The 23,634-nt window shown below is 43.1% G+C and overlaps 1 protein-coding gene across 1 annotated transcript in view; it reads right to left on the bottom strand.

Annotated features, from left to right (window-relative positions):
* LOC124722080 (glutamate [NMDA] receptor subunit 1) overlaps positions 1–21,758 on the bottom strand; it is a 350,427-nt gene extending 328,669 nt beyond the window's left edge. The window contains exons 1-3 of the mRNA XM_047247275.1: positions 21,567–21,758; positions 13,711–13,833; positions 4,611–4,739 (exon numbers count right to left, since the gene is read on the bottom strand). Coding sequence (XP_047103231.1) covers positions 4,611–4,739; positions 13,711–13,833; positions 21,567–21,716 — 402 coding nt within the window. The 5' untranslated portion in view covers positions 21,717–21,758. The remainder of the gene's footprint in view (positions 1–4,610; positions 4,740–13,710; positions 13,834–21,566) is intronic.
* Positions 21,759–23,634: the final 1,876 nt, after the last annotated feature.

Here is a 23,634-nt window from a genome sequence, read left to right as displayed (position 1 = left end):
GTCTCTAACAGTAACAGTGTTCGTCCCACAAAAACTGTGCGTCGACGTCGCCGGAAATCACGTCAATTAGCAAGTGATTCTGTACCAGTGTCTGTTCCAATTGCACAAAACAGTCGCTCTTGTCGTCAGCAGGACAATAAACTTTTTGTGGACTTAGACTTTGACGGCCAAGTGATACCATTCCAGCTCGATACCGGAGCTGCAGTTTCATTGCTCAATCAAGACACGTACAAACAACTGGGCAAACCTCCGTTGCGTTCCGCAAATGTTAAGCTAACTACATATTCCGGACAGAAAATTCCTGTGTTAGGACAGTGCAGCCTTCTTGCAACATACAAGGGACAAACAAAACTTGTGTCATTTTACGTTCTTCGTTCTTCTTCTGCAGTGAACTTGTTTGGTCTAGATTTATTTAAGTTGTTTAACATGTCTATTGTACATCAGGTCCTATCAGTGAATCAGACTGTGCCTACAGACAGTGTTTCTAGTGTATGTGAAGAATTTGCAGACATTTTTGCACCGGGCTTCGGTTGCGCTACAAACTATGAAGCACATTTGGAACTGGAAGGAAACGCGCAACCGAAAATTTTCAGAGCGCGCAATGTTCCCCACGCTTTGCGTCAGGAGGTCGCAAGAACATTGAACAATGTAGAATCCCAAGGTGTGAGTGAATGTGCGCAATGCCTCTTTCATTTCAGCTCCGCTTCATCGCTTACGCCGTGCAGGTGTTCCGTTTCTCTGGACGACGGAATGCGAACGCGCCTTTCGCCAGTTGCAATCGGCGTTGCTTTCTAATATTTGCCTTACGTCATTCGATCACCAGAAACCCCTTTTGTTGATGGTAGATGCATCGGATTTCGGGATCGGTGCTGTGCTTGCGCACAAAAGTGGCTCCCATGATCGCCCTATTGCCTTTGCGTCCAAATTGCTCTCGTCTGCGCAAAGCAATTATTCACAGATAGAGAAAGAGGCTTTGGCTCTCGTGTTTGGTGTTACTAAGTTCCATGATTTCTTGTATGGTCGTCGCTTTACCATCATCACAGACCACAAACCTTTGACATCGCTTTTTCATCCGACCAAGCCTGTACCTCCACGTACAGCGCAGAAATTCATTCGCTGGTCTATTTTCCTCTCGCAGTACCGCTACGATATCTTGTATCGGTCCACTGCTAAGCACGGCAACGCCGATGCGTTGTCCCGTTTGCCTGTTGCTGAGGATAAAGCATTCGATTCTTCCGAACTTGCTTGCATGTTCATTGATTCGGAAACCGATGAAGTGGTCGAATCGTTTCCGATTGATTTTCGTCGTGTAGCTACAGCCACAGCTGCTGACCCTGTCCTTGCTACTGTTTTACGTTTTGTTGCTACGCAATGGCCTTTGTCAAAGTCTCGGATCGAGGATCCGTTGGTTCGCCGATTTTTTGCTCACAAGGAGAGACTTTTTGTTCGACGTGGTGTTTTGTTGTTGCGTTCTGATAATGATCAGTCCCGAGTCGTGGTCCCACGTTCGTTACAGTCCTCTGTTTTACGGCTTCTTCACCAAGGACATTGGGGTATAGTGCGAACGAAACAACTTGCTCGTCAGCACTGTACTTGGTTCGGAATCGATGCTGCGATTACGACTATGTGTTCTTCGTGCCCGGCGTGTGCCGAACAACAGTCCGCACCGCCGCGGAAAGTCTTTGCGTGGCCAAAAGCCACTTCCCCTTGGCAACGCTTGCACATTGATTTTGCTGGTCCATTCTGGAATGCTCGATGGTTGGTTCTGGTCGACGCCTTCAGTAATTTTCCTTTTGTTGTCCGGATGTCTTCCACGACGTCCTCCGCCACCATCCAAGCGTTGTCTGCTATCTTTTGCATTGAAGGTCTTCCGCAGACTATTGTTTCCGACAATGGCCCACAATTCATGTCCGCAGAATTTCAGTCATTCTGCCAGGCCAATGGTATTCAACATCTGACATCCGCGCCGTTTTCGCCTCAGTCCAACGGTGCCGCTGAACGATTGGTCCGGACTTTCCAGTCACAGATGTTGAAATTGAAAGAGTCGCATTCTCGGGAGGACGCATTGTTGCTCTTTTTGTCTTCGTATCGCTCTCAGCCCCGAGATGGTCGCTCGCCGGCTGAGTTGCTCCACGGTCGTCCTCATCGCACCTTGATGTCTTTGCTGCATCCGCCGCATCAGGTTCCTGTGCAGCGGCAGACTCCTGCTTTTGCTCCAGGCGACGTTGTATTTTATCGCAACTATCGAGGTTCACGGCGTTGGCTCGCAGGGCGCATTCTTCGCTGCCTCGGCCGCGCGTTGTATTTGGTTTTGGGGGCCTCTGGTGAGGTGCGTCGGCATCTCAATCAGCTGCGCCTCTGTCGTCGCTCGGGTTCTGCCGCTCCCCGTCTGCTTTCAGCGACGGTGCCGTCCGGTCAGCGCCCTGGGGACCCATCTACTGGCTCGCCTCATCCCCAGGTGTTACCGACGATGCCTTCCATTTTGCCCCATGGCGACGCGCCGCCGCCGCCGCAGCAGCAGCAGCAGCCGCCGCCGCCGCCGCCGCTTGTTCTCCCGCCGGCGCCGCCAGCATTAGACGCTTCGCTGCAGCCGCCAAGCGCCTCCCAGGGTCACGCGCCGCCGATCGCTTCCCGTGACCAGCTGTCCTCCGCCATGGAACTCCCGCCCGCTCCGGACCACATGACGTCATCGCGCGTCGGCTACCCCGACGCCATGGAAATCGACCCTTCGGTCCCTCCTGTCTTATTACGGGCGCATACACCGCATGTTGACGTGCACCCTGGACTAGTTTTGCAGGCGTTTCCTAGCTCCCCTCGGACCGGATGGCCGGGTGCGGGTGGCACAGCCTCGCCTGTTGTTAGGCTCCCCACCTCATCGCATACGTCAACATGTGGTCCTCCCCACGGCGGGCGGAAGCCTTATCTCACGACCGTTCGCCGATTTGCGGGGGAGGAATGTGGTGTCACCGCCAGACACCACACTTGCTAGGTGGTAGCTTAAATCGGCCGCGGTCCATGTAGTACATGTCGGACCCGCGTGTCGCCACTGTAATCGCAGACCTAGCGCCACCACCAAGGCAGGTCTCGTGATACGAGAGTGGACTCGCCCCAGTTGTACGAGAACCAAGCTACCGCCCAGTTGTACGAGAACCTAGCTACCGCCCAGTTGTACGAAGCCTTTCTCTCTCATTAGCCGAGAGACAGAATAGCCATCAGCTAAGTTAATGGCAACGAACTAGCAAGGCGCCATTTGTATCAGTGCCTATAGTTTACGAGTATTCAAGAGAGATGTATTCCAAAGAACAATTAAAAGATAAGTAATAAGCATCTACATACTTTTCTTCTTATTCATTTATAAGTTCTCATGTTCCAGACTTCACGCCCGTCTGCTTTATGCCGTGCGTGCACTATCGGCTACAGCGTTAGTCTAGAGTTCATTTTCAGCAATTAACTTCACGGTGTCGGCACAGCTACCGACACAACAGTTTCCATCTCCCTTTCTGGACGCTTTCCTTTTTTTCTGTCAGGCAGAGTACAATTCTAGCATCTTAACACTGGGCCGTCATAATTTCTAATAGGATATCAAATTAAACACCTTTCAGCCGTCTAGTTTCCCGCCTTATCTTATTTGGCAACCAGTTTCAGCGTTTTACTACGCCATCTTCAGGCCCCTGACCGACATGTAGGAAGATTCTACCCTGATTGTGATCAAAACAGTGGCCAGCAAATACTGGTATTAATAGATTTTTGCTATAGTGATGACTTCAACCATCAACTACCGACAGTCGGTAGATGATAGTTGAAGTGATCGCTAAAGCAAAAATCTACTAATACCAGTATTTGCTGGCCACTGTTTTGATCACAACCGAGGTAGAATCTTCCTACACGTCGGTCAGAGGCCTGAAGATGGCGTAGTAAAACGCTGAAACTGGTTGCCAAATAAAATAAGGTTGGACAGCAGGCGACTGAAAGGTGTTTAATTTGGCATCCTGTATCGGACAGCCGAGTCCTGCAACCATCTCTAAAAAGTCGGACGTACAGAGGCTAAATCCTAATGGTTGTACCGTTACCAGAAATCTATCAGATATCAAGTCGACCAAACTGTGGTACTTGTTGGCGGCGTGAGAGACAAATCAAGTAAAATTTTCCCATTTGAGATTACATACGCGATGCCGTGCAATGCCACTCACCTATGCGTGACCATACAAAATTTATCATATCAAAACTCACGCTGAATAAATTGTAATCAGTGTACTTTCTAAACATGCAAAGAATTGGTTAATCGCTGACGTGAAGATCTGACGAACACGTATGTATGGCAGTACTTGCAGCTTGCATACTTAAACCTCCGTTTCCAGTACGGAAGAATGCTCTTAAAAACACTAAAATAGAAACGGAAAATTAAGTGTTTTATTCCTTTACTTAACAGAGGCAGGTTCTGCTTTGTAACACTATTAATAATTATAGTATGGCACCGAACACTGTATCGAAGAAGAAACAAATTTCTCTGCAACGACAAGTAGAACCGAGATGCAGAGAGAAACATGTCACTATTCCATCTATATACTGATATTTTAAAACGAAAAGTTGAAGCATGTGAACAGTTTTACCTTGTCGGAGAATGCTGAATCTCTTGAAGAAATTCCAATCACAGGAATGTGATAAAATCCACTTGTATAGGACACGGCAGCAGGAGAAAGGTCACCAGTTAACGGGTGAGAGACAATTACTGCATACACCTGAGTGCACAAAAAGGCATATCTAGAAGCTGTAAATCCAATTTTCTTTATAGTAGTAGGACTAACAGTAATATTACAAACTGAGTCCGCCTTGATGTAAAACACCTTGTTATTCGTTTATTTCTTTATTATCCCAAACTAGTTTCGGCGACAAATATCACTATCAGTGGGTTTTTTAAAATCTAAAACATGCAGAAAATGGTATGGTTGTACAAACACAGCAAAACATTATTACATTTTTATAAATCGTTTCTTGAAATATAGTTTTATATTGATACTTTCATACTACCTTATTTATTGTACGCTACAGCATGTTTTAAGCAATTATTGGCGCTGTTTGTGACGTATTTTCTGTTCTCTTTTTTCTGTTGCCGTCTTTTTACTTAGCGAATATCATGTCATCTGCAACCATGTGAGCGGCTGTTAGTAAACAAATACTCAAAGGTGAACTTCGTACGTCAGCAGCTGACGATTTGTAAAAATGTAATAATGTTTTACTGTGTTTGTACAACCATACCATTTTCTGCATGTTTTAGATTTAAAAAACCCCATTGATGATGGTGATATTTGTTGCCGAAACTAGTTTGGGATAATAAAGAAATAAACGAATAACAAGGTGTTTTGTATCAAGGCGGACTCGCTTTGTGATATTACTGTTTTTCTATGCAAACACGGACCAAATGGAAGAGTTCCAAGATAATATTATAGCAGTAGGTCTTGACTAATACCCGTTCCTCGTTCAGATTAACACTTTATATAGATTAATTTGAAGTTAAATAAAGATGACATGATACTGAACCGTTTTTTGGTCTTTTTCTGCACTAAAAGAAAGAGATAAAGCTCAAATGTTACATTTCAGGCTTTTCGTTTTAATCAGCTTTTCTTAATTATTAAATTTAATTATATCTTGAAAAGTTGCATCTCTTAAAATATTAAATACATTCAGGATAACTTCGGCTAACTATAACACGTTTGAAAAGTTAAGAATAAAGTAACTAATTTTAAGCACAAAATTATCACCAACGCCGGAAAATTGTAATGAATAGCTATGTTACAGTATATAGTGGAATGTTGCACGAGTACAGAAGCATTAATTTAGTTTAGTACTACACCAGCTAGTAAAGTCGCAAAAGAGCTACTTTACTAGTTAATTATCTTTATTCATATTTGAATATAGTTTCATATTTACCAATTAAAAATAAGCTCACGTAAATAAAGATTATTCTATGAGACAGGTATTGAAAAGGGAAAACTTTACTGACTTTCAAATTTAGCTTTGCTATCCGTCAGGCAGTTTATATTATTAGGCAAGTCATTAAAATGTTTATCAACAGTAGTGTTGATCGTTTTCTAAACAGAAACTTTCAGCGTTTGTCAGGGATACCTTTTAAGTATTTTGATATGAAGGACTCACAGTCCTCTGTGGCTCGTTGCGAAGTTATTAGACTTCGTTTGGCTTCTTGCCCCACTTTGGTTCGTATCTTTATTCCACTAAAACTAATGCAAAACGGTGCAAATGTCGACGGCATGCGCTCTGTGAAATCGAACATATTCCATTCATCCACGGTGCTTACTGCTGTCAGCATGAACGCCCATGTCACTATTCGGCCGAAATCTTGGATTCAGTATTGCTCGGTTCTGTCTTAGGTCTACTCTTCATTAGGTATTAGTCGTACTTAACAACGATGCACAACAGTATGGACATGGATACGACGACGCCATGCCGAACTGTGTTCGTGTTTCATCTGAGAGTTCTCTTGTATTTCACTCTGTTTTATGTTATACGTTTAGATAATTGCGTAACATAGACTTTTGCACTGTTGTGTAGTTATTTTCACAGAAGCAAAGGTAACGTACGAAATAAATAACCATTAAATCATTAGCTCTCAGCGAACCACCGGAGACCACTAGTTCCTCATACCAATTTACTCAGAAGATGCCCCTGGACAACAATGTTTAATGAAGATTAATTTGGATCACCGTTTTTACAGATTTTGAATTGTGAACATCATTATGCTTTCTCAACTGTATTAAGATGAAGTGCTCATTTTACTTCTTGAATAGTTCAAGATACCTAAACGAGGTTTTCGGCAAGTGAAAGTACGCTGATGGGCACGTAATTTTCTTGCATGTTAAACCTTCAACTTTTGTGACAATCGAGATGCTGAATGAAGTGTATTTGTTTTACTGAAATGTTACAGTATACTTTTTGGGGGCTTCGAAAGCTCTTGAAAGATGAGTACAGTCTCATCACAATCATATGACTCTTGTTACTGTTAGCGCTGAGTCTTTTCACAAAAGTATTCGAGAAATGTGCTAAAATTAACAGTCAAGGCGGCGGGAACGTCCTATTGCTGTGTAAATACCACAAATTGGGGTTCTCGTGCTCGTTTTACATCCGCATCTACATACATACATTGCAAGCTACCGTGGGGTAATGGCAGACGTAGTACTTCAAGGCATCTCATTCTTGTTCCACTCGCAAATAGAGCGACGGAAAAACCACTATCTACGAGCCTCCGTACGAAGCCTGATTTCTCTCATCTTATCTTCGTGGTCCTTACGCGAACACCAAAATCAACAACCGTTAAATTTCTGTACTCGTACTCGTCCGTTCTGTACTCGTCCGTTCTGTACTCGTCCGTTCTGTACTCTTCTTTCAAACGTTTTAAAAGCAAGGAAGATTAGAGTTTAATTTCCTGTCGACAATTCGATTGTTAGAGACGGAGCACAAGCTCGGATTACAAAAGGATGGGGAAGGAAATCTCCCCTGACCTTTTCAAAGGAATCATTCCTTAACTTACCAGGAGCAATTTAGGGTTCAAAATGGTTCAAATGGCTCTGAGCACTATGGGACTTAACTGCTGAGGTCATCAGTCCCCTATAACATAGAACTACTTAAACCTAACTAACCTAACCTCCAATCTCCCTTCTAACAGCTTTATCCAAAATTTTTGAGAAAGTAATGTATTCAAGAGTAGCTTCACATATCTGTAAAAATGAAGTACTAACAAAATGTCAGTTTGGTTTCCAGAAAGGTTTTTCAACAGAAAATGCCATATTTGCTTTCACCAGTCAAATTTTGAATGATCTGAATAACCGAAAACCACCCATTGGGATTTTTTGTGATCTCTCAAAGGCTTTTGATTGTGTAAATCATGAAATTCTGCTAGACAAGCTCAAGTATTGTGGCATAAGTGGGACAGTGCACAAATGGTTTAATTCGTACCTAACTGGAAGAGTGCAGAAAGTTGAAATAAGTAGTTCTCGTAACATGAAAAGATCAGCACATTCCTCAAACTGGGGAACTATCAAGAATGGGGTTCCACAAGGGTCAGTCTTGGGTCCTTTGTTGTTCTTATTATATATTAATGACTTGCCATTCTATATTCATGAAGAGGCAAAGTTAGTTCTCTTTGCTGATGATACAAGTATAGTAATCACACCTGAGAAACAAGAATTAACTGATGAAATTGTCAATACTGTCTTTCAGAAAATTACTAAGTGGTTCCTTGTAAACGGACTCTCACTGAATTTTGATAAGACACAGTACATACAGTTCCGTACAGTGAATGGTATGACGCCATTAATAAATATAGACCTTAATCAGAAGCATATAGCTAAGGTAGAATATTCCAAATTTTTAGGTATGTCCATTGATGAGAGATTAAATTGGAAGAAACACATTGATGATCTGCTGAAACGTTTGAGTTCAGCTACTTATGCAATAAGGGTCATTGCAAATTTTGGTGATAAACATCTTAGTAAATTAGCTTACTACGCCTATTTTCACTCATTGCTTTCATATGGCATCATATTTTGGGGTAGTTCATCACTGAGGAATAAAGTATTTATTGCACAAAAGCGTGTAATCAGAATAATAGCTGGAGTCCACCCAAGATCATCCTGCAGACATTTATTTAAGGATCTAGGGGTATTCACAGTAGCTTCTCAGTATATATACTCTCTTATGAAATTTGTTATTAACAACCAAACCCAATTCAAAAGTAATAGCAGTGTGCATAACTACAATACTAGGAGAAAGGACAATCTTCACTATTCAAGATTAAATCTAACTTTGGCACAGAAAGGGGTGAATTATACTGGCACTAAAGTCTTTGGTCACTTACCAAATAGTATCAAAAGTCTGACAGATAACCAACAAGTATTTAAGAAGAAATTAAAAGAATTTCTGAATGACAACTCCTTCTACTCCATAGAGGAATTTTTAGATATAAATTAAGAAAAAAAAACAAAACAAAAATATAAAAAATAAAAAAATAAAAATAAAAAATAAAGAAAAAACACAAAAAATAAAGTTGTTATATTAACTTAAGTATGTTGTTAAATTAACCTAATTATGTCATGTATTGGAAAATTCGACTCGTTCCACATCATTACGAAATATCGTATTCATGATCCATGGACCTAGTATTAATCTAATCTAATCTAATCTAATCTAATCTAACGACATCACACACATCCATGCCCGAGGCAGGATTCGAACCTGCGACCGTAACGGTCGCGCGGTTCCAGACTGTAGCGCCTAGAACCGCTCGGCCACTCTGGCCGGTGCAATTTAGGGAAATCACAGAAAATCTAAATCTATGTGGCCAACCGGGTTTGGTTTTTATCTGAACAATTATATCCAACCTTGAGTACGTAAACATTTAATTGAATGTAAACTACTTGAAGATGGGCAGAAACCAGACTCTGGTGGTGTGTTAAATAAAATGCATGGTAGCGGTTATTATTCTACACCCTAAAAAGAAACGGTCACGGAGTTCAACCGTAACATTATGGACAAAATTCATTTTATTGTGGAGTCATTATGTACTCTGACTCTTTTCAGTACTGTATGGCAATGGATGTTATCGAAATTAGCTTGGATCATGAGCCAAGCCTCCATTCAGTGCTGGGTAAACATTTAATGTTTTCTTTTGAGTGTGAAGGCACAAGAAAAATTCTCGTTAAAATAAAATGTTCTACACCAGGAAGTTCATGACAAATTATCTCCATCTCGATCAGATTATTATTGGCCGGCAGTGGGTGGTACCAAAATGGTATAAGCCTCCTAATGTACCTAACGTCGTTGTAGCTCTAGTGAAAGGACTGGATAGCTCAACTACACAGAAATGACGGGTCAAGGGTTACACATTGAACTTGTGTATTCGTGCCGGCCACTGTGGCCGAGCGATTGTAGGCGCTTCAGTCCGGAACCGCGCTGCTGCAACGGTCGCAGGTTCGAATCTTGCCTCGGGCATGGATGTGTGTGATGTCCTTAGGTTAGTCAGGTTTACGTAATTCTAAGTCTAGGGGACTGATGACCTCAGATGTTAAGTCCCATAGTGCTTAGAGCCATTTGAACCATTTTGTGTGTTCGTCAAATTCCGCTCTTCTGTATGTGAAGACAGGTTTGGTTGTAATTTCATACTGAACTGTCATTTGCGGTTATAATCGACAATAAATGTATATGAGTTAAGTATTTTATTCGTAACATGACAGTTGTCACGTCCACTAATCCCACATGGAGAGGAAAAACTAATTTCACATAGGTTATGACTCCGAGAGCCACGGCAGACATTACACAGAGGTCACATAATGAACACAAAATATAGCCATTCATAGAGTGCCAAAAATGTAGTAAGTATGGAAATCAAGTATGGACCTGGAAATAAAGAATTATGCTCAAGCAGTTTTTGAAGAAAGATATTATATCCCCACCCTCTCCCTTGCGGATTTCCAGTTATTTGAAGAAAAATGTCACTCCTGCGCATGGATTTCCAGTTCAGTCTCCTACAATCAGTTGTTATACTGAACAGCAGAGTGTGGGATTTAAGTCACTGGTGGTCGAATTTGTAGTGAGAGGGAAAAATGATGGGATTTTCCAGCGATCAACAACGAACTAAACATATTTATGGTATAAACAAATCTTTAATTTTAAATAAAAAAAGAAACAACCACATTAGAGTCTCGTCAGGCAATCTCAGTGTTGTTTACACTGTGTGTGCCAGTTAGATTGCTTTGAAAAGAGTATGTTGGATGGCCGAAATAAAACATATGTACTGCAGTGGACGCTGTATTCGAATTTGATGGATTTTAGCGAATATCAGTATCCCCAGAGATGGCGAGGACTTCGGAACTCACTCTCAAGGAAAACTTCTGATGATTGCTTCTGCAAATGAGCTCGAGAAAACGCACGCGATCGATGGGCGGTGGTGGCTTTCGGTTTTATTTCCTGTGGTATAGGATTGCGCATCGCGTTAAGATGCGTAAGTGCTGGTGGACCTGATGTGTTGTGTGACAGACGGTGTCATTGGTGCTCATAGAGTCAAGCAACTCAGGCGATAATTTCCATGAACAGGTGGAATATTACAAGTTGGTGGAATACATGAAAACAGCAGAATAAAACCAATTCTTTTCTGTTTCGGGAATATTCATTCTTCAGTGCTCTTACTCCTGCAATCTTTCGGCAGCCGGCAATGATACACCTTGCAATACTGGTTGGAACTGTTCTGTATTTATGACAAATTAGAAATTGTTGTAAATCCTCGCTCATTTCTCTTGTCCATCACGTTTCTAAGAAATTCTCTCCTACCCCACAAGTTACCAACATTCGCCTTCGCAACTGTAAACTACTAATCTGATGGGGGCTTGACAGTCAACTTTGCAGAAGGCGAAGAATTCCCATTCTCTGTCCTTCCTTGCCAATTTTCCTGCCAGAAGCGTTAAGTATTCAGCTGAATAGGCTGGTGGTCTAATCTCTCACTGATAACGCCTTTCAAGGAAGCAGACCGTGGTGAATGTCTGCTGGTGACTGAATCGAAATGTTCATTTAACTTGTTTATAGGCAGAGGCAGTTATTCATCAAGCTTATTTTTGAGTATTAGGAAAGTCGGCATAGCTGATGTCGGGATTTCTTTTACATTCAAATCTGCTACAAAGGGTGGAATTGGCAGATGAAACGATTTTGTACTGCTGTCTTACGGGAATGATGGCATTATATCTCATGAGTAGAGATCTTGGGCAGGGCTAAAATATTAGACATTAATGTTGAACCATACTGAACATCCTACCTCGATCCAGAAAAGCCGGCCGGAGTGGCCGAGCGGTTCTAGGCGCTACAGTCTGGAACCGCGCGACCGCTACGGTCGCAGGTTCGAATACTGCCTTGGGCATAAATGTGTGTGACATCCTTAGGTTAGTTAGGTTTAAGTAGTTCTAAGTTCTATGGGACTGATGACCTCAGAAGTTAAGTCCCATAGTGCTCAGAGCCATTTTTGATCCAGAAAAAATTAAATTTCTGTAAGTTTAGAAGATTTCACAGAAACTGGTTTGCGTCTGCGTCTAAGTCTGTCAGTTCTGAGGTATGTGTTTTTCTAATCTACGAGGGTTGGAACTTTAATAGTGGCAACTATTTATCTACAAAACATATACGTGTTTCAAAGTTTTACTGACTTTCAAAGTAATCACCAACATTGTGTATAACCCGTTGCCAGCGATGTGGAAGTCGTAGGATACTCTTAGCAGTGCCGGTTGTGTTGACAGTTCGAGCGGCGCGGTCTATTCCCGACGAATTTGTAGCAGTTCTGAAGCGAATTCCGTGAATTGTTCCCTTCAGTTTAGAAATCGAGTTGAACTCACGGGGGCTTACGTCAGGGGAGTGCAGTAGGTGGTACAGCACTTAGCAGCCCCATCAGTCAAACAAATCAGTAACAGCTTGCACTGTACATGCTTGAGCATTGTCCTGCAAAATGATGGTCAGGTCCTGCAGAAAGTGTAATCACTTCTGTCTCTATGCTAATCACTTTTGGAACACAACCTACGACTAGCTTAGAGACAGAAGTGATGACACTTTCTGCAGGACCTGGCCATTTTGCAGGACAATGCTCAAGCACGTACAGTGCAAGCTGTTACTGATTTGTTTGACTGATTGGGCTGCTAAGTGCTATACAACCTACTGAACTTCGCTGAATTAAGCCCTCGTGAGTTCAACGCGATTTCTAAACTGAAGGAAACACTTCACGGCATTCGCTTCAGAACTGCTACAAATTCGTTTGGCAATAGACCGCGCCGCTCGAACTGTCAACACAACTGGCTCTGCTAAGACTAGCCTATGACTTCCACCTAGTTGGAAACGGGTTATACACAATGCCGGTGACTACTTTAAAGGTCAGTAAAACTTTGAAACACGTACCTGTTTTGTACGAGCTGTAAATAAGTTGTTGCCACTATTAAAGTTCCAATCCTCGTATCTAATTTTTGACGGAATAGAAATAAACATTAATTTATCCAGAAGAAATTTCCTCAACATTTTTATATTCATCTCATTGTTTACTTCTGTAACCTCTGTTTCACACACACACACACACACACACACACACACACACACACACACACACACACACACACACAGAGAGAGAGAGAGAGAGAGAGAGAGAGAGAGAGAGAGAGAGAGAGGAGAGAGAACATGGATTGCCGGTCGGAGTGGCCGTGCGGTTCTAGGCACTACAGTCTGGAACCGCGTGACCGCTACGGTCGCAGGTTCGAATCCTGCCTCGGGCATCGATGTGTGTGATGTCCTTAGGTTAATTAGGTTTAAGTAGTTCTAAGTTCTGGGGGACTGATGACCACAGCAGTTAAGTCCCATAGTGCTCAGAACCATTTGAACCATTTTTGAATATGGATTTTCGCTGTGCTTGAGTGCTTAACAACACAACATTCGTATTTTGAAGTGCTCGCTCTACGTTTTGTGTTACTTCCATTGTGTCCTCTCTCGCTCCGAACCACATTTTTAAAAGAGAAAAAGCTGTGATTGGCAAATGCGCTAACTAAATTGCGTAATACGCACAGAGAATTGAAATGTGCACGCGAGATCCATTCCTCCGAAACAACTGATTGCAGTCTATTCTTTTGATGTCTAACATACAAAATTACAGAGAAAGTCATATTATTGTCATTTCTTACTTACTCTTTGTGCTATGAGGAGGTTGCACACGCTAAGGGCTGTTCGTATTGGATTTGGATCCATCTGCATTGCAGTCGCATAGTACGTGATGCCTTTCGGCACTATATGCTCCGCGAAGTTCAGGTTCTGAAAACAGAAGTTACTGGGTATTAATAGTAAATATTTGTTCTCAGTTATGCTGTTGTCACGTTGTATCAGGATTGAGCCTGTAACCAAATATTTATACTCAACAGAAGGCGTGTTTAACCTCCTAATCCTAACCATCATCAGTATGGTGTTATTGTACTTTCTAATGTTAATGAACAATAGAAAAAATGAAAGAACTAATTGTAGTTTTATCCTCGCTGCGATAATCTTTTTCTTTTCCCAAATACTAGCATTCACGTTAGTGAAAGCAATGAACAACGTTACACATGGAGATAATCGATCCCGACCCGTGGAATATGCGTACCGCTCTGTAGGATTCCCTATGGTTCGATATTAAAACTACAAAAAAGGACCATATATAAATATGGAGCCATACAATAAACTAAGAAATTAAGAAGTGCATCTCGATGCTTACTGTGTATGCCGTACTCAGAAGCAGTATTACGTTACAATATGTTGAGTGAAGTGTTCTATCGGGGATAATTATTACACACAACTTATTTTGCTTATTTTGTCACTCACATTCGGAAGAGTACTGTGTTAAATTATTAAATCTAGATTCTGAAAGTCCATTTCCGGACCCGCAGCACTACTGTGAAGAAATGAAAAGGCCTGCCTCAGAAAGCAACAACATGTACATCTGTTCTGGGCTTTCCCATTTCTCACTGTAACGGGCAAACAAAAGTTTCCGTTTGAGGAAGTTGCTGCAGCATGTATGCAATGTAGCGCGACGCCAATGCGGGTATAGAGTATAAGCACCAAGCAAGGGACTGGTGTGGGAATCTAATCTTTCCGACGTGCGTGAGGAATATGGAGAAACTTGAACTATGGTGACGTCATTACCAAATTCGTCCAAACCGCACCAGAATGCCGCTATTCTTTTCTTGGCTGCCGAAGAACAAACACTGGGAGACATCCATAGGAAATTGGAGAACGTGTATGGGGGAAACATGGCTGTCGAAAACCATCTTTGTGAAATAGTGCGACAAGTTCCATGAGACAACGGCTGCTGTTATGCTAACGCGCGTCACCATACTGCAGAAGTTGCGCCAACTCAAGAGGGGGGACACTCGAACACATCCAACCCCCCCCCCCCCCCCTCCCTGTAGTCCTAGTCTCTCCCCATGCGATTATCACTCTTCCGGTCCCTTAAAAATGGCCTAGATTTATAAGATGGCGGCAAGTGGGTGATCTGTCCTAGCTCAGTTCGCAAATTTACCTGAAATTTGGAGGTGTTATTAAGCAGTTAGGCTGTTTTCTATATTCAGGATTCGTGTTACGAGTGCCTTGTGTCACATTATTAATTCATTTTGACTGTATGTTACCTGAATCTGCTCTCATAATGGAAAAGCGTCGGGCAATGCGCAGCACCGTCAATGGCCAGGCCGCCCAGAATGCTGGGGCGAGCCGACACCAGCAGTTGCGGCCGCATCGCCCAGCATCGCTGAAGTCGCCGCACTCGTCAAGGCTGAGGTTAGTGCCGCTCTACAACCACAGGACACGTTTGGAACTGCTGTCCAGACCATCACTGATGCTGTCGCTGCAGCAGTGATGGACAAAATACAGCAAACTTTGTGGGCGAATGCGAGCGAGAACCGTGCTCTGAACGAATCACTAAAAGAAATTGGAGATGGAAGACCATTGCTCGAAGAGAAACTGGTCTAACAGTCTGACGAACTATAACTATAACAGAGAAGCAATAATCTCAGACTGTTCGGGATTTCGAAGAATAGCAGAGAGTACAGACGAGTTAGTGACGAATCTTGTGCGAAGAAGCTACGTCTGCAGGTGACACTGCATGATTTTGATAGAAGTCAGAGTGTGATGTAGGACACCAGGGTCTACAAAACCTAGGCCACTAATAGTGAAATTCGTGTCATGAAGGAAAAGATCCGAAATCTTAAGAGCGAAGAAGAAGGTAATTTCTGAGAACATTTCTCGTGGAGAACAGCGGTCTGGTATAAAGTGCTTTAAAAATGAACACAAACAGGCTCGACAGTAAAAAAAATTTATTTTGTAGTAACCGGTTTCGGTCAGTTTTTGACCATCTTCAGACCCTCATACCTGGATGTCAGGTGGTGGCGGTGACTGAAGTGGGTGTTATAACAGTTGAGCAGTTGACTTCCGTGGAGTTATAACACCCGCACCAATCACCAGCACCGCTGACAGTCATGGTACAAGAGTCTGAAGATGGTCAAAAACTAACTGAAGCCGGTTACCATACAATAGAAGTTTGTGTGTTTGTGTTCATTTTTAAGCGAAGAAGTCCGATAATAAGAGAGGATCTCGCATCTGAAAGAGTAAGCATTTTCAACAACGTGATTTCGAGATTTAGGCTACAAAACGTACGGACAAATAATGGCATGATAATGGTGAAGACTGAAAATGGAAAAAAGATCAATTTGCAGTACAAATGAATTCGAAAACCTGTGATTTAGGAGCTACGAATATGTCAAAACTTTCTGCTGGTAGTTTGTGTGTCTATACTGTTATTGTACATTATAATTAAACATAACTAATATGTTAACTTTTGTTTGCCGCTCCATTACTAAGTCCTGTTTTTTATCATTTCTTATTTACTTTGTCACTTACTGTACCAACTTAAGGCTACTTCCATTTTTATTTTAACAATTTATTATTGTATTATTATTGCTACTGATCAGTAGCGCCATTAATAGGACACTGTTTTTGTTCCATTTATCTTGCATTCAGTACCGTTGGGCACAGATTATTCCAGCTCTGTTTACTGTGTTTCTTTTCCTGTCTTTTCCTGACGACCGCTGCAAAGCCCGCTGGATTTGGCAACTAAACCTCCCTTGTCCCTTGTACGTGCCACACTCACTTCTGCGAACCCACGCCCCTAGCGCAGCGAGCTTCGCTATGCTCTGTTTCCTCGCCAGCACTTGCACAGCTAGTATCTAGCAGCGGCATTCTCGTGAGCTTTGCATCTGAACTTACCAAGCTCCACACTGCGCACGCAAATATCCAGTTATTGTCAGCTGATATCGACGAGTTCTGCCATGTATCTCGAGACAGACATCCACGTAATACTTCAGTGGGAAACCAGGCTCAAACCAAGTATTCCCACAAGTTCAGGAAATCCAAAAGATTACATCTTCGTCCGCAGCTCGTGGTCGTGCGGTAGCGTTCTCACTTCCCGCGCCCGGGTTCCCGGGTTTGATTCCCGGCGGGGTCAAGGATTTTATCTGCCTCGTGATGACTGGGTGTTGTGTGATGTCCTTAGGTTAGTTAGGTTTAAGTAGTTCTAAGTTCAAGGGGACTGATGACCATAGATGTCAAGTCCCATAGTGCTCAGAGCCATTTTTGAACTACATCTTCCTAAGACACGACACGTATAACAGAGTGGAGTAGGGGCGTACTTATGGTCTGATTGAAAAATATGTTCATAGAGATCAAATTCCTTAACAGAAAGTACCTGATGTGTGTACTCTACAAATACGGTAAAGCAAGCAGGTTTGCCTGCTTCTTAACTGCTCTTTCAAGTCTCGGATCGACATGCGAGAAAATTTTCTACACAATAGTCGTTCCAGTGTGAAATTTAAGCAGATGCTTTTTTCTGCAAAAGTGTCACTACTTTAACTTTCTCCCACCTATCATACAAAGAATCACACTCACATAGATATATTCGCAATGAAATCCCCCAACAGAGCAACTCATTCCTCTCAGATATCTTCACCTGGAATATCTGTCCGTGACGTACTCACTACGAGTAGAATGTCCCAGAAAAAAATTACATCTGACTGTAGACGGTGACTTAAAACGCATTAATTTATCTGAACTTGCAACTGACGTCCAAGAAGTAGTGTGGGGGGACATCATCTACTCCCTTTAAGGCACAACTAAAGACTGTATGGATTTACTAAAAAACTTATTCAACTATATGACAAATATGCTCCCCTAAAGATTGGAAAAATAAGAAGGAACCCTGAACCTTGGGTAACTGAAGAACTGAAACAGATCATGAATCTCAAACACTGAATATCGGGCATACAAACTGTGCTCCACACCTGAAAATCGTATTGCTTCAAGCAGGAAAAAAAATGGTTCTGAGCACTATGGGACTCAACTTCTAAGGTCATTAGTCCCCTAGAACTTAGAACTAGTTAAACCTAACTAACCTAAGGACAGCACACACATCCATGCCCGAGGCAGGATTCGAACCTGCGACCGTAGCGGTCTCGCGGTTCCAGACTGCAGCGCCTAGAACCGCACGGCCGCTTCGGCCGGCTTCAAGCAGGAGCTGAACAGTGTAACTCAAGCTGTGAGAAATGCAAAACTCAGACATGTCCATACATTAACCGACAACATAAGTAGATCAGCTGTCCTATAGAAAAATCTGCACGGTCTTTGTATAGGCAAAGGAAGGCAAGACCCAATCAGTGCAGCTGGGGGCAGAGTTCATGGTCCTGATGTGCCAGTGCAGTTTAGGTGGGGTGCTGGAAGCATTGAGAGGCTCCATCATCAACCCATCTGCCTGCAGTACCATGATGCTGACAGGCTGGCGTGGCATCGTTGGGGTGCTGGTGGCAGTAAAAGGCAAGGCTTGATCAATGCAGCTGCCAGGGGCATGATGGTGCCAATGGGCCAGCATGCAGTTGGCCAGATGCCAACAGCACTGGAACGCAAGAGTTGATAAATGCCGCCACTGAGGGTGTAATGTTGCTGAAGGGCTGGAATGGCATTGGTGGTGTTCCAGCAGAGATGGAAGGAAAGGCATGACCAATGTGGCTGCCGGAGGAGTTACGGTGACAATGGCAGACGTGGCGTCGGTGAGGTGGTGTTGGTACTCGGAGACAGGGCTCAACCAATGTGACTGACTGAGGTACAGTGATGCAAAGGATAGCATAGCGCCAGCATGGCGCTGGCAGTACTGGGGCAGGGCTCAACCAATGAAACCACTTGAGGCGCAACAGTGCCAAGGCTAGAGTAGCGTCAGTAGCTAGAGTAGCTGAGCCCTGTCTCCCGGTACTGCTGGCATGGCACTACTGGGGGATAGGGCTCAGCCTATGAGACCACCTGAGGTGTGACGGTGCGAGGTGGCACTAGGAGATAGGGCTCGACCAATGTGGCCACCTGACACTTGATATGGTCACTAATCCCATGTGACAGTGGTCACCAGAAAAAAAGCAAAAAAAATGGTGAGTGACATGCCAAGAGGGTGGAGATGGGGATGGGTGGCAGAAGGACTGCGCGTGTTGACAGAAAGAATGGCCAAGAGGCCTGAAACGCCATGGATGACGACACAAAATGGAATGCATGTTGAAGACCCTGCAAGGGCCCAGAGGGCGGACACTGGTGGATTTTTCCTGAGCTACAAAACTGGGCGCGAGAAGCGCATGGAAAGAACTGCAAGGGCTTCCCCAGAGTCAGGATTGATGGCCCAGAAAACGTGACATGCGTAAGAGGACACGAGTAAAAAGACCAGAAGAACCTCGGCGGATGTGAAAGACACAATGAAAAGTGTATGGTGGAACACAAGCAATGATCTACACTGTCAGAATGAAATGCAAAAGAGGTGATCCATGTGAAGGGGTACTAAAGTTATTTATACCACAGGAAATGAAGGAGAGTAGGAGAAGCATCAAGGGGATAGACGAAAATATCGAGTTGTCGCAAGTCACCAAGAAGAGAAGAGGCATTAAGTGCTACACCGTCTTCATGAGAAAGGCCGCGCGTAGCTGCAACTTCCTGGTGAAGGCGCAAAGTGGCTGGGGTAGCACCAGGCTGAGCCGTATGAGGGCAGTATATGGGCGGGACACGGCAGCAGCTCGAGCCAGTTGCTGTGACGACAGACGACTATACTGGGGATGGTGACTTTCTACCCTCATCGCCAACTGTTACGTCCTTCGTAGTGCACATGCAAACAATTAATTATTGAGTGAGAATTCCAAGGTAGCATTTAAGTACACTTTCATTTGGACAATACACAAAGGCGAAGTTTAATATAAGGCAGATTCTGAGTAACGCTACTGAAAGATCGTCCTGATCTGATATTAGTATGACAGAATCAGTCTGTAGTGATGTGGGTCGCGGTGGTTAGTATGTGGCACAAGCACACAGCTTAAATTCCACAGAAGCACTACCTGTCTAGTGTCACTGTGTCATAGGGAGGCCAGTGTCGGTGGAGGCAAGGATTCCGAGGGAGATGGGTGGAAACTCGGTGCGGCTGCTGTTGAGTATTATCGCTGACGGCTGCTGGAGCGACGCCACGTTGCAGTGTAGATGCGGTCCCCAGGAATGGACCCAGCTGGATAGTTCCGAATGATGGACCGCAGGACTTGGCCGGCGTTTAATATCCCTTGCTCCTCAAGGGAAAAAGATAGAGGAGCCATCTTAACGTTGGCCACAGATCCTGCAAATACCCTCGGGTTCTACTTTCCGAAATTACCCGTCATTGATCTCACAATATGCCACATAAGAAAATTACAATTTCTATATCGTTAATGTGAAGCTAGGATTGTCGTTGTCACAAACTGAGACCCCTCTTTAGCATCATGCTGGCTCTTAAATAACCTGTGCGTGCATTTCCTAAAATTACTTATCATTAGTCTCAAATTATCCCAGGAGAAAGTTATCCTTATGGTAGCTTAAGCCTAATTAAGTAGGATTATGCATTCTTTTGTGTAGATAATTCTATTATTCTAATAGGAAATTACCTCTCCTTTCTGCTAGTGCAATCACTGTTCTTCTAACTTTAATTTGAATGACGGGCGATTATAATTGCGAAAACATTAATTGACCGAGAATAATGTATTACACAAATATTGTTTGGTGGATATGATAGTATCCTAGCATATGCTTCATTGCTATCATGTGTATCAGTGTTTATGACGTCATATCTCCTGCTGACCTATGTGCGGAGGTACATTCAGTAGTAAATGTGAGTACTCTCTGCGAAACGTGTTACGAATAGAGCTATTGCGGGGTGGGGGGGGGGGGGGGGGGTGGCGGGGGGGGGGGGGGACTAGCGAGAGAGAAAAAGTTTCGTGGAAGTTTGAAATTATGTGTGAAGTTTGTAGCAAGTCGCTAAGTGCTCTCATTCTCAAATACTGGATGAATACACTCTGGGTATTTGCGTGTGGAGCGTAGTGTTTCTATTTTATTCCCATCCCCACCTCTTTCAGAGGGTGGTGGTTCTTGCCCGCCCTGAGCTTCTTTCGTGAGAGAAGTGATATGTATGTCAAGTTTGGTTCAAATCTATCTAGTAGCTTAGGAGGTGATGCCGAACGTACATACATACATCAATATTTATAATATGTAGAGATTCTGAACCGCTCACGATTAGCAAATCATCCGCAAATAATATTGGTGTAAGGCTCTTGTCGTGTATTATTAAAAGGTTCTTTTAATGAATTTTATTTAATCTTTTACGTACTTCAAATCCACAGAGTACACTAAACATTTTATGTTATTAGTAGAGTCCTTTATTATACCTGTTATTCCACACACATGTTAACATTGTTCAAGTCGCGGAAGCCCCAGAGTTAGACGTCGCCTCACGATTAGCTCCCTCAGTCACACATCACACTTGTGGACTATCGTGCAGTAAATAATATTTCATATGGTTGAATTACAAAGGAAACAACACATCACTTATCTTTTTATTTTTGTCCCTTGGAGAAAAAGTCCTTACCAATACTTACAACTAGTTTACAGTTATAATGTCCAGTTTTTGTGAAAAGTTTACTTACGGAAATAGTCTGCTGGAAGTTAAATATACTGTCGTTATTGCTTAAGACGCCGCCAATATTAAAATACGTAGGATTGCCGCAGTCTGCTTGCAATGGAATATATCCAAAAAATATCACAGTCGTTACTGCTGATGCGATAAAAAGTAACATTTTGGGGTTGTATCAGCAGTTCGTTTTTGTAACAAAAATCTCTGCATCTGTTGAAAAAAGAAGACAGACATATTTAATGCAGCTATTTTCTATACTATATCTATTTAACACAGCTTTTACTAATATACAGTGTCTAAAAAATACATGTACAACGTTTTAGAGTTTTTAGAGGAGATAAAAAGAAACAGTTTTTTATGTGACAAAAATGTAACAGGTACGCTGTTTTCCCGATGGGACCCCAAGGTAGTTTCGACGCTGCTGATGTTCAGGAAGGGAGTTCAGACTGCCGTGTGATGAATATTGTGAGATGTGGCCGATAATGTAGTACGTTTACACTAACGCACAAATGGTATTCGTGTGCTGATGATCGTCTAACGCTCTCAGAACAACGAAGCGTTTCGCGAAAATGGCTGTAGCTTCAGCCAAACGGGAAATGACCTCTTCTGGAGTGCCTGTCGGTGTCTCGTACACCAAACGCTACATGCCCCCCCCCCCCCCCCCCCCACACACACACTCATTCATAGGAGTGAGGTCGGGAGAACATATTGACCACCGCGCTGGCGTAGCTCTCCCAATCCAACAATTGTGGTAAACATTGTCTAACGTTCTGTGATATCAGAGAAAAAGTGCTGTTGGGCCCCGTAATGCTGGAACCATGCTCGTTTCCTGAATGTAGTCGGGATATTCTCCAACATTTCTCTCATTTCCGGTAGTACTTCATGGAGAAAAATACCGTAAGTTTCTCCACAGTGCGTGTTAGGCAGAAGATGCGGCCCAGTCAGATGTCCACATATTTGGAAAATCACTGTTGATGATGTAATTGTGATGCATATCGGATTCTAGTGCCGAATAGTAGCATTCACAACTATGGGCGTCAGCATAGGATAAGTACAGCGACAAACACTTAAACGATCTCTAGGCAGCCTTTTTTTTACACCCTATGTACCAACGTCTCTCCTAAGAGTCCTCAAGCGCATTTTCTGTGGTGTTTCGGCAAATATTCATAGTTTCGTTTTTACAACAAAAACTACTCATCAAGTCTTTCATGCAACTCCCAGTGTCAACGGAAAGCGTCGGTTTGTCTGCCGTTACCACCAAAATGATTTTTAAATCGAAATTTTAGGTTCCCCTTCGATAAAGCGGTCTCAGATTAGTCTAGTGCGATATTAGGTTTAGAAATATGTATTGACAGGGCCTGTGAAAGACAGTAGAACTTTTGTGCACCATGTCTTCGCCTCGTGTGTCGCGCTGACCCGCGCTGTCTGCTACCGCCATGTAGCAGCACTACTGAGTCTCCGCCGAAATACCGCTACTGGTCGTTCCTCGTGTTTTACTGTGAAGACATACCGCTAAATTGAATGTCGCACCAGACTAATGCGGGACCGCTCTATCGAACTGCCGCATACAATTCCACTTTAACAACAATTTCGTTTGTAACCAGAAACAAACCTTCGCTTCCCGTTGACGTTGGGCTCCAAATGAAAAATGTGACGAGAGCGTTCGTTTGGACCGATTCTATCTACACACTTCAGAAACTAAATTGAAAATATCTGCCGGAACAACAGAGAAAATGCTTCTGATGATTCTTAGGAGAGATCATGTTTCAACACGTGTGCTAGAGAAACACACTAAGTTGTCGCAGACCTGTAAATAATGTTGCACTAACTACAATGATGGTACTTCCAACCACAGAGAAAGAAGTCAATAAAACTGTTCAAAAACTAAAAAATAAAAAGTCAGCAGGCTTCGATGAAGTACCAATGTGTGAACTTAAACAATGCATGGGGATTATACAAGGCCCCTTAACAAACAAAATAAATGAATCTTTCACATCAGGGACATTTCCAGAGCAGTTAAAACAGGCAAGAGTTGTACCTTTGCTTAAGAAAAGTAATGCAGAAGACACAGAAAATTACTG

Source organism: Schistocerca piceifrons, chromosome X (assembly GCF_021461385.2).
Source record: "Schistocerca piceifrons isolate TAMUIC-IGC-003096 chromosome X, iqSchPice1.1, whole genome shotgun sequence".
Classification (NCBI taxonomy): Eukaryota; Metazoa; Arthropoda; class Insecta; order Orthoptera; family Acrididae; genus Schistocerca; species Schistocerca piceifrons.
The sequence above is the reverse complement of the archived record's forward strand: the minus strand, read 5'-3'. Positions and strand labels throughout refer to the sequence as shown.